Source organism: Anolis carolinensis, chromosome 4 (genome assembly GCF_035594765.1).
Source record: "Anolis carolinensis isolate JA03-04 chromosome 4, rAnoCar3.1.pri, whole genome shotgun sequence".
NCBI lineage: Eukaryota > Metazoa > Chordata > Lepidosauria > Squamata > Dactyloidae > Anolis > Anolis carolinensis.
Window position 1 is genome coordinate 119,267,351 of NC_085844.1, and position 12,196 is coordinate 119,279,546.

The 12,196-nt window shown below is 41.6% G+C and overlaps 1 protein-coding gene across 1 annotated transcript in view; it reads left to right on the forward strand.

The window, feature by feature from the left end:
• The window catches only part of f13a1 (coagulation factor XIII A chain), a 149,305-nt gene that overhangs the window by 65,607 nt on the left and 71,502 nt on the right, over positions 1 to 12,196 (forward strand). Inside the window, exon 6 of the mRNA XM_062977690.1 lies at positions 8,964 to 9,071. Within this exon, the coding sequence (XP_062833760.1) occupies positions 8,964 to 9,071 (108 nt within the window). The remainder of the gene's footprint in view (positions 1 to 8,963; positions 9,072 to 12,196) is intronic.

The following is a 12,196-nucleotide window of genomic DNA, read 5'->3' on the forward strand; positions in this document are numbered from 1 at the left end:
CAATATGAGACACCATATTTCACTGTAAAAGATGATAATGATCAGTAAAGTGAAAAGGACTAGAAACATTACCTGTAGACAGACTCAGTCAAGGAACATTTCGTCATTCATTTGCAGAAGCTGATTAGGACTTATGATGGTCTTAGAGGTCTCTCATTCATAAGGTCAAAGCTAACTGCATAGGGAAGTTGATAAAGAGACACAACCTGCAAACTATCTACAGACCCACTAAGAAAATCCAACAAATGCTACATTCAGCAAAAAACAAGAGGGATCCTCTCATCTCTGCAGGAGTCTACTGTATACCATGAAGCTGTGGATAAACAAGTCTACATAGGGATCACCAAACACAGGGTTGCCCAAACATGAACCAAGAACATGAAAGGCACTATAGACTAGCTCAACCAGAGAAGTCAGCTGTAGCAGAGCACTCGATGAACCAACCTGGACACAGCATATTATTAGAGAACACAGAAATGCTGGACCACTCTCACAACCACTATGTCAGACTACACAGAGAAGTCACTGAAATCCACAAGAATGTAGACAATTTTAATAGAAAGGAGGAAACCATGAAAATAAAGAAAATCTGGCTACCAGATTATTAAAAAAACTCTAAAATCAGGACAGTAAATAAAGAACAACACTCAGAAAACAGGGGAATTCCAGATATGAAACAATCAGAGTCGGCTAACACCTCCTAACGAAGGATGCCCCCTGGTAGGAAGCAGCCAGGCTTTGAAGCTGCAAGGCTATTTAATGCTAATCAAAGTGACCAGTTGCAACATTCACACTTGCCTCCAACAGACAAGAGTTCTTTCTCCCACCCTGGACCTTTCACAGATATATATAAACTTCCCTTGCCTAGTTTCCAATATACCTCACAACCTCTGAGGATGCCTGCCATAGATGTGGGCAAAACATCAGGAGAGAATGCTTCTGGAACATGGCCATACATCTCAGAAACTCACAACAACTCAGTGATTCTGGCCATGAAAGTCTTCGACAACACATCAAAGCTAATTGTCAGAAAATAATCACACAATGATAGGCAATCAGAAACAAGTTTTCAAAGTTGCAATCACATGGACTACCGTGTTTCCCTGAAAATAAGACAGTGTCTTATATTAATTTTTGCTCCCAAAGATGTGCTAGGTCTTATTTTCAGGGGATGTCTTATTTTTCCATGAAGAAAAATTCACATTTATTGTTGAACAAAAAATGAACATTTATTATACACTGTACAGTAGTTGTCATCACAAACCGACATAACCAGACAAACTGTGAATCCTATCAAGAATTTCTTGTTACTACCAATATTTCCATGTACAACACGCTATGGTATGTACATTTACCAATCCTGCATGCTTTGTTGTTCTGTTTGGCAGACGCTGGGCATGCTTCCAAACAAAAACTTTGCTAGGTCTTACTTTCAGGGGAGGCCTTATATTTGGCAATTCAGCAAAACCTCTACTATGTCTTATTTTCTGGGGATGTCTTATTTTAGGGGAAACAGGGTAGCATCCTGTTAGTAAGTTATAATCTTCCTTATGGCATACAACTCATGTTTTCCATCATTGTATAAATCAGAATCCTTTTCTGACCATGCAGTGACTCAAAGCCCACCTTGTAAGCCCAGCAGATTCTCAAACATTGTCATTTCCAGGTTTTTGGAGAGAGATCAACAGCAAAGTATCCAGCCATTTTGCTTACCAATCTTTGCTTCTATCAGTGTTTTGGGCTTTAGTTCCCAGAATTCCTCAGAGTTTGCCAAGTTGGCTTAGGCTCCTGGGAGTTGGTCCCAATTATATGGAGTACCAAAGGCTGGGAACACTGCTTTAGATGGACTCTCTGTAAGGATGTTCCCTGTAGGAATATTCCAGGCATGCTGGAGGTTTCTGCTGGTGGCTGTCATACCATGTTCTACTAAAACAGAATGCACAAACACATTACCACTGGTTCCCTCACTCTCTGAGAATTTGGAAATGGCCATGTTGGCTTCCAAGGAGGATCTGGCAAGGTAATATCAGGAGATGTAATTATAAGAGACTAGCTGTGCCCGGCCACACGTTGCTGTGGCATTGTCTGGTGGTGTTGGTGAGAAATTGTTGAGGTAGTGGTGGAATTGAATGTCTGTTGTATGGTTGTCTTTATGTTTAGTATGCACACTGAAGTGGATTATCTGGCAGTGTGGAGTCAAGATAATCCAGTTCAAAGCAGATAATATAAGATTCTAAATGGGTTATATAGCTGTGTGGAAGGGACTTGAGTCTACACTGCCATATAATCCAGTTAAAATCTGATAATCTGTGAAAGAGGCCTAAGTGAGGCCTAACTCTGCCTGTCCCCTGGGCTGAGTAGGTTGCTAGGAGACCAAGTGGGCGGGGCTTAGCCCTCAAACTGGCAGCAATTGGATAAAAACTATTATTCCTCTCCCTCTAATTAGGACTTTATTTTTCTTTTCTTTTTGTTGTATCAACCTAGAGCCGTGAATGATGGGTTGTGTTGTCAAATTTCGAGGTTGGGGGGCCTGTAGATTTGTTGTTTTGTCCGCTGCCCTGATGCCATCACTCTTTTATATATATAGATGTATACATCTCTTATATAAGAATGGGGATTCTTGGCCATAGATCAGCATAGTAAGAACCCTTGTTGTGGATATCATGAATCGTGAGGATGAGAAGTTGCTGGTTGAAGGGCCAGTGTTGAAGATGGAGTCCAGCAGCTCCCTCGGTGAAGCTCAGAAGTAGAACACATTAAAGTAGCTACTACCCTTTCTTAGCCCATAGAGCAAGGTCCAGCAAACCCCTCTGAGCAAGCAGTGGAAGGGTTAAGTGTCCCAACTTTCATGCACCTGCAAAGAGAGAAGGCTCAGCTTTGCAAGTCCTTGAGATTAACAAAGAAATTAGCCAGACATAGGGAATACATGAATACTTAGAATGTAAGGAGCTCAAATGTAGCACCTTGTTGCTGACTGCAATGTCAGTGCTAGGAGCTATGAACTTAAACTCTTGCTACCTTGTATTCCTGAGCTCTGGACTTACACTTCAACTTTGGCTTATGGATTCTGATTTAGTTTGGACTCTGGGCACTCTTGTATTTGACTTTCAACCATTGAACGGACACTCGGCTTCTCTGTTTTGTTATCCTGCTATTGTTTGCCTCTCATTTGGACTAATTGGCTTAAACTCGGACTGTTGGTTAGCTCCCCACTGGTATCTTGACATCCTTATTCTCTATGAAGAGGACTATCTTCATAACAGGGTGTTTGCCTAGTGCTTGTACCTCTCTAACCAGCAGCAAAGTGGTTCCAGATGTACCTCTCCATTTCTAGCGTTATCAGATATGGTTTTTATTGACCCCGTTTATCAAAAGAATTATGACCTTCTCTACAACACTAAAGTTTTGTAGCAGCACCTCCATTTTGTCTAGATTCAATTTCAGCTTGTTTAAGCTCATCCATTCAGCTTCAACTTCAAGAACTGAGAAAACTATAGCCTCAAGAAGTGAGAAAGCTGGTTCTAAATGCTTAGCGAATGAAATATAGAACTCAAGGGAAACAGTATTGGCTTATTTATGATACCCATCAGCAAAGCACTGGATGATTTCTGTCAGCAGCTTCCTCTAGATTATAGATATTAAGCAGCATAAGTGATAAAAAAAACCCAAGCCTTGTGGAACGTCATAGATCAACTGCAGAGAGGTGAGCGGGCATTGCAATGATGACCCAAGAGTTTATCCTGAGAGAAAATGAACCACTTGACAGTCAGATCTGACACCTCTGCAACCTGGTCAAACCAGGCTGACAAAATGAATGTAAATAGGTCATCAAAGCACCCTCAACATACTGAGCAGAAAAAAAATTACTGTCATCTTTCAGATCCAGATCACCTATGAAAGTCGCCAAAGCTGGACTCCCCTGTTTAACTAGGACAGAAGTGTAAGTGACATGGTTTAAAAAAGGGTGTAATTGTTCAGCAATGCCACATTTCATCCTGTTTGCTCAAAGGAAAGATTTTAAATAGTCCATAAGTAACTCATGAGGGGATCCTGTACATTTTGCAGGAAAAGAACAAAGTCGTGCCCCATGACCTATGGACAGAATTTAACCAAATGAGTAACAGCCTTATTTTAGCCATGGTGATGAAGTAGTCTCCCCCAATGTACAGGGAGTGCATGGGAGGTTAGTTTAGGAGATTCAGGAGAAATGTAGCACAAGGTGGAGGATGCTACACTGAGTTGAGTCCCCTTTCGGGGAGATAAAGCGAGGTATAAATAATAATAATAATAATAATAATAATAATAATAATAATAATAATTCCAGCATAAAACCTGCAAAAGGAAAATGAGCATGCAAAGATACTGTGGGACTTCCGAATCCAAACTGACAAAGTTCTGGAACACAACATACCAGACATCACAATTGTGGAAAAGAAAAAGGTTTGGATCATTGATGTCGCCATCCCAGGTGACAGTCGCATTGACGAAAAACAACAGGAAAAACTCAGCCGCTATCAGGACCTCAAGATTGAACTTCAAAGACTCTGGCAGAAACCAGTGCAGGTGGTCCTGGTGGTGATGGGCACACTGGGTGCCATGCCAAAAGATCTCAGCCGGCATTTGGAAACAATAGACATTGACAAAATTACGATCTGTCAACTGCAAAAGGCCACCCTACTGGGATCTGCGCGTATCATCCAAAAATACATCACACAGAACTAGACACTTGGGAAGTGTTCGACTTGTGATTTTGTGAAACGAAATCCAGCATATCTATCTTGTTTGCTGTGTCATACAATAAAATAAATCCAGCATATATATCTTGTTTGCTGTGTCATACAGTGTCTTTGAGTCAATAATAATAATAATAATAATAATAATAATAATAATAATACACCCCCATATAAACTAAGATACATTACTCTTCCTAATTTTAGGACCACTGCCACCTTTAACGAAGGATGGATTATCACTTCAAATGGGAAATGTTCTCTGATTTAGGCAGCAGGCTCCACTCAGTAGTTTTTTGAATACCATAAATGTGTATGTTGGACATGTGATGACCTTCATAATTGCAAGTACACATGTCAGTCTTCTTGGAGGATTCTGATACTTCTGGTCTAGACACACACCACAAATGACCAAGACACCATTGAAGGCTTTCATGACTGGAATCACCAGGGTATTGTGTGGTTTCTGGGCTGTATGGCCGTGTTCCAACAGCATATTCTCCAGACGTTTTGCCTACATTCTGTGGCTGGCATTTGATCCACCTAAATCTAGATACTGTTTCAATGGTCCATTAATTTCTGGGAATAAAACCTCCTCTTACAGCTAGAATACACAACTCACAACTGGGTTATCAAAATCAAGCCGTTAGTTTAGCACAGTGGTTCTCAACCTGTGAGTCCCCAGGTGTTTTGGCCTACAATTCCTAAGAAATCCCAGCCAGTTTACTAGCTGTTAGGATTTCTGGGAGTTGAAGGCCAAAACATCTGGGGACCCACAGGTAGAGAACCACTGGTTTAGCATGATTACTTAGGCGATCCTCGTTGTCCGAGTGTGATGGCCCTCCGAGTGTAGTGTCTTGGCAGTGGGTACATAGCTGACTGTAGAGCCCTATTCTTGACCCACATGTTCTTCCACAGTGAGGACATCCGTTTCCAAGTGGAAGGCAGTCACAGTCATGCTTGGCTTGACACGCTTTCCTCTTGGCACGTTTCTCCCCTTCATCCTCCATTCGTGCCTCTTCGAATTCTACAGCACTCACTGCTGGTCACAGCTGACCTCCAGTTAGAGCACTCAAGGGACAGGACTTCCCAGTTCTCAGTGTCTATGCCACAGTTTTTGAGGTTAGCTTTAAGCCCATCTTTAAATCTCTTTTCCTGTCCATCAACATTCCGTTTTCCATTCTTAAGTTGGGAGTAGAGTAACTGCTTTGGGAGACAGTGATCGGCCATTCGGACAACGTGACCAGTCCAGCAGAGTTGATGGTGTAGGAACATCTCTTCAATGATAGTGGTCTTTGCTTCCTTCAGCATGCTGACATTTGTCCGTATGTCTTCCCAAGAGATTTGCAGGATTTTTCAGAGCCCATGCTTGTGGAATCATTCCGTGAGTTGAGTGTGATGTCTGTAGACCATCCACATTTTGAATGCCATGAACAGAGGTTGATTTTGTTCCCTGTATTTTTCTTGGAGCTGTCGTACAGTGAAGATCATGTCCACTATTCCTCTGGAGGGGCAGAAACCATTTTGGGATTCTGGGAGGGTGTCTTCTGAGACAGGTAGAAGGCGGTTTGCAAGGATTTTTGCGAGGACTTTCCCAGCTGAGGTTAGATTTTCTGACCAATCCCTTGAATAAGCATTCCTTTTAAAAAGATGTCATTGAGATATTGGATCATTGGTTGCCATTCATTAACAAAGTTCTCTATAGGTTCTCCTCTTAAGAGTACAGTTATTTTATCCAATATCTCAATGTAAAATTAATCTAAAAATGTACACAGATGAAGCTATAAGACTGTAGAAAAGGAGGAAATGGATATTAATTTGGAGCATATAATACATATGTACTATTCAAATAGAAGACCCCTTATTGAAAATATATTATCTGAGAAATGATTATGAAAGACAAATAGCTGGAAAGTATTGCACTGTATGCAACAAACACTTACAAATGTATGTACTGTGTTCCCTCACTACTTTGCGGTTCGCTTTTTGCGGATTCGCTGTTTCACAGTTTTTCAATAAACTTTAAAAGACTGTTATAAATCATAAAAATTACAATTTATAGCCTAAGGAAGGGAGGAAGGTGAAGCCGAAGGGAGAGAAAAGGAGCCCAAGCAGCAATGGGAGGGGAAGGAGGCAATTTATCAACACACAATTGGTTGATGAAGACTTAAAATAGTGTATAACTACTAAAATAATGTATAAATATTAAAATAAATATAGCGTCCCTACTTTGTGGATTTTCACTTATTGCGGGTGGTCCTGGAACATAACCCCTGCGATAAGTGAGGGAACACTGTATATCTGAATGAATTAAAATAAATATTAAAATGAAAAAAATATGTCATTGCTTCTAGAAGCATCTCCTTTGAAAAGGTGATGATCTTGACGATGAACTTAGGTTCGCATTATAGGATTATACCTCATTATTTAGTAATGAGCTTCTGCTAGGCTCCAAAGGGAAAGGGGAAAACTTAATGCAATTATAGATAACAGAGCCAAGGAGATGAATGATGATAAATGCATCATGTCCATCTTGGATGCAGTTGCATTAAATAGTTCAGCCTCATGTCGGTATGTTAACTAATCAGCAACGTGGTCAATTTGATTGTTGCTATTTTGGACCAGTTCGCATTTTTAAAGCAACAGACATAAACTTGAATCCATCAGGAAACGATTTGAGTAGTGCTATGATCCAACTTTGCAATGGAAATATAATTGTCTCATTTGTTTATCACCTTTTGAGGGGGTCATAATTGAATTCATGAGCCTTTGCTGCCATCCCCACAATTGTTTTCAAAGAGACCGTGTCATTTTTTGGTTGCCATGCAATTTCTTCTGAGCAAATTAGACTGTACAACAGGGCAGGCTCTTCCATAATGAATTCTGCTCAGTTTAGACACTTCTGCCCCCTATTTATTTCTGTCCTTGTTGCCATCGGATCCTGGAATTTAATGTCCTTTATCAGAGTTCATTCTCAGAGAAGGCATTTTCAGGCCACTTGCTGATGCTCATCTCTCTTTACAAGGCTAGCCTGCCATTAATCAGCTGGGTGTGTGACAGTGGACTCTCTTCAGAGTGACAGAGTAGAACATAGTATAGATTTAATTTGAAGCACAACTCTCTAGTGTTGTCCACTACAATATATTACTAAAGCTCAGGCTCAGTGTTGGAGTATGTGATTGCACTTGACAATTTTAGTTAAAAGTACCATTTGTATTAAAAATGTTGTTGGATGTTTCACAGTACAATCCTAATACAAATGGCTAAATTAGATACTTTAATATATTTTACCTCTCACAATTATTATTATCAGCTTTATTTCTATCCCGCTCTTCTCACACTTGCAGGGGATTCAGAGCGGTGAACACATGGCAATATTCAATGCCACACATACCTAATATAAAATAGAATATATCAGTATAATAAACAATTAAAACATGTAGATATCATAAAACCATTAAAACGAATATCCAGTCCTGAGGTTGTCATTTGCATGCTACATTGTGCTGATCTGGTCTCCTGGTGGCACAGTGTGTTAAAGCGCTGAGCTGCTGAACTTGCGGACCAAAAGGTCCCAGGTTCAAATCCTAGGAGCGGAATGAGTGCCTGCTGTTAGCCCCAGCTCCTGCCAACCTAGCAGTTCGAAAACATGCGAATATGAGTAGATCAATAGGTACCGCTCTGGCAGGAAGGTAAGGGCGCTCCAAGCAGTCATGCCGGCCACATGACCTTGGAGGTGTCTACGGACAACACTGACACTTCGGCTTAGAAATGGAGATGAGCACCAACCCCCGGAGTCGGTCACGACTGGACTTAACGTCAGGGGAAATCTTTACCTTTTATATTGCACTATCCAAATGCCTGATTGCAGAGCCAGGTCTTCAATTTCTTTCTGAACACCAGGAGGGAGGGGGCCAATCTGATATCACTGGGGACGGAGTCCCATAACCGAGGGGCCACCACGGAAAAGGCCCTGTCTTTTGTCCCCACCAGTCACGTTTGCAATGGGGGTGGTACTGAAATCAGAACCTCCCTTGCAGATCTTAATTCTCTAGCAGGTTCATAGGGAGAGCTCAGACAGGTAAGTTGGACTGGAACATTTTAGAGCTTTATAGGCCAAAGCCAGCACTTTGAATTGCTTTCTCTTTTGAGGCAAAGAACATTTGCGTCTTCTCTTTTCCAGAATGAATACTTTATCAATTTTCTGTTGCTTCCTTTTACATCTTTATTTAGTTTGAAGAGGGTGTTTTGGATGCTTGCCTATACGTGATGGACAGAGCAGAACTGGATCTTTCAGGCCGATGGAATCCACTGAAAATCAGTCGTGTGGGCTCTGCAATGGTATGTAATGAACATGCTAAGGGTACAGGCTTGATATGTCACTCATACATTACAAATCTTGTTCCACCTTGGTGCATGCTGAATTCTTTTGTTTATATATTTTATTTGTAATTTAAAGTGCAAGACCTAGTTTTACAGTTCAGAAGGCTAGCATGACCTCAGACAACAGATTCTGGAGGATCACTGAAAAGCAGTGGCTTTTTAAATTATCTCTGTGTGGTATACAGTTAGCAGCCAATGGCGGCACTTCACACTCATCCTTACCCTGGTTTTCAAGGTGCCTGGCCCACTGTGCACCATGACTGGTTAAGCAAAAGGCAAACGCATAAGTGTCTGGGACATCTGTTTTTCAAAAGGGCCTTGTGTAAGTGGAGCCCCCCTTCCTTTTGCCTTCTTTCCCTTTCCTTATTAGGGAAAAACTCCACAGATGCTAAGCATGTGACTAATGACTTCATCCCATAGGACAGGTCACGTATTTGGGAGAGTAGGTTTACCATACAGCCCAGGCACACTCCTTTTTGAAATTAAATGGATGATTTTCCTACCTCCATCACACACTATCAAACTATTCATTTTATTCAGGAGTTCTCAATTGATTTGTCATCACATTGTAGAGAGTTGTTCCTGCCCACTGTCCCTCCCCCGTTTTCTTTGTGCAAAGAAACACCTCCTCTCCTGGACTATGATTTTTGTTCCTGGGTTATAAATGTCATTTCATTGGTTCTATCATAAACACATGGGAGAAGTTTATTAAACTACAAAAATTTTGTCTTTGCACTAGAGATATCCTGCTATAGCATATTTTGCTCTAGTTTCTCAATGACTGAATATTAGTCATGTGCATTAAATTTGTTTCTCCCATTTCATTTGTTTATTTTATTTCTTCCATTCCTTCAGAGACAAGGAATGGGAAGGCCCCTCATGGTATGAAAATAAACTCATTACAAAAGCAGGTGGGAGCTGGTACTAGCTCCAAGCCTGCTTTTCGGCATCAGTTATAGAGGAGAGAAGAGGGATCGCACTCAGGGAAATCTATTTTATTTATTTATTTATTTATTTATTTACAGTATTTATATTCCGCCCTTCTCACCCCGAAGGGGACTCAGGGCGGATCACATTACACATATAAGGCAAACATTCAATGCCTTTAACATAGAACAAAGACAAGACAAACATAGGCTCCGAGCTGGCCTCGAACTCATGACCTCTTGGTCAGAGTAATTTGTTACAGCTGGCTGCAGCTGGCTGGCTGCTCACCAGCCTGCGCCACAGTGCTGAGGTCTGTTCATCGGAGCTAGGGGTGGACCCATAGTGGGATCCTTGGCGTGGGGCTGGGATGTGCCGTGTTTGCTGGCGGCTTGCCGGGGCTTGCCCTCCATTGTGTTTGCCAGTGGCCTTGCTCCATGATTGTGCAGGCCCAGAAAGGCACTGCCAGGGTCTGCAGCCGAGCGCCAAGTAAAAGGTGCTCAGCTGCAGGCCCTGCAGGTGCAGGTGCTTTGGACCTGCACACCACACATGCATTCTCCTTGGAAAGAGAGTGCATGTGTGGTGTGCAGGCCCAGAAAGCACCTACGTATGCCAGTGCCTTTCTGGGCCTGCATGGTTGTGAAACAAGGCCACCAGCAAACACAATGGAGGGCAATCCTCAGCAAGCCGCCAGCGAATGCAGTGCATTCTAGCCTTGCACCAAGGATCCCACTGTGGGTCTGCCCCTAGCTCTGACAAAGAGACCTCAGCAGTGGCACAAGGTAGGTTTCTCGAATGAAGGGGAAAGCAGTAGCGAGAAATGGTGGCAGAGCTGGCCTCTAGCTCTAAAACTGAAGAGAAGGGGAGCATGGGAAGCCCGTCAAGATAACTCTACCTACACTTGAAGCCTATGTCATGTGATGAACACAGTAGGTTGCTGTTTCTCAAGTGGATGGCTCAGTATTATTTAATGCATGTGATGCAGTGATATTTCTCTTTTTCCAATGGTGAATGTGGGCAGCTGGCAGCAAAAAGGTTTAAATTTTGGAGGTTTTTCTCGGTAAGGAGAATTTTGGAGGTTTCTCGGTAAGGGAGACTCAATCCACATATCTATATGAAGATCTATTAATAATTGTGGAGGTGGAGAAAGGTTGAACGAACTACAGGCTTTCTTTAGTCCTTTCTTTGGCCAGTGAAAAGTTGCTGCACATGGGTTTTTTCATTTTTCTGGACAGCAACATGTAACTATCAAAGTACTGTTTGGTACAGTAATGACTTTTTATGCTATGACCTATTTTTGACAACAGATTAGGGTCTCACCCTGAAACCCCTTCAGGTTTTCCTGCTGCATACTTATCTCAGGGTTCACAAGAAGTCGATTTTCTAATTAGAAACCAGTAGTTAATCCAGCCAAAAGCTTTTCAATGAGAGCTGTGATTTATTTGGCAAGAACAGCAGCTTGGTGTTAACATAATTACAAGGAAACTTTTCTACCCGGCCCCCACTGATTTGCTTCAAATTGCTGGGAGGAAATGTATTGCTCACTAATAGCGATCCATTTAGTCATTAGTCAGCAAAACTCTTACTTCATCCAACCTTACCTCAAGCAAACTTAGACAAGAAAAATCTTTCTTTTTTTCTTGATGGGCTAATCACAGTAAGCCTTTTTTTATCCATACACCATATTCAGAAGGAATGATTCTTAAACAAATGGAATTACAGGGACGTAAAACTGGAATAAATCCTTGAAATTTGATGTCTAAGGTTTCTTGTAAAAAATAGGTCACATTTTCTCTCTAGGACATTTTAATTAGTGCATAAATGTTGGTAGTTTGGGGCTGAACCACATGAACACTTTGATGTGATAGGGAATCCACAAAGAACTGAGTTTTGAGTCTATAGCATAATGTGAGAATAGCGTGTTGAGATTTTCCAGTTTTGTACCAAATCATGAAAGAACAAATGGAATTCAATATGTACCAGTAGCAGGGCATTCACATAAGCCATGGTGCATGTTAGCCAGGGTTTGCTGCTGTAACTCAACTCATCCCCTAGATCAGTGGCTACCAACCTTTGGTCCTCCAGTTGTTTTGGACTTCAGATCTCACATTTCCTAACAGCTAGTAAACTGGCTGGAATTTCTGGTGCCCAACTGGAGC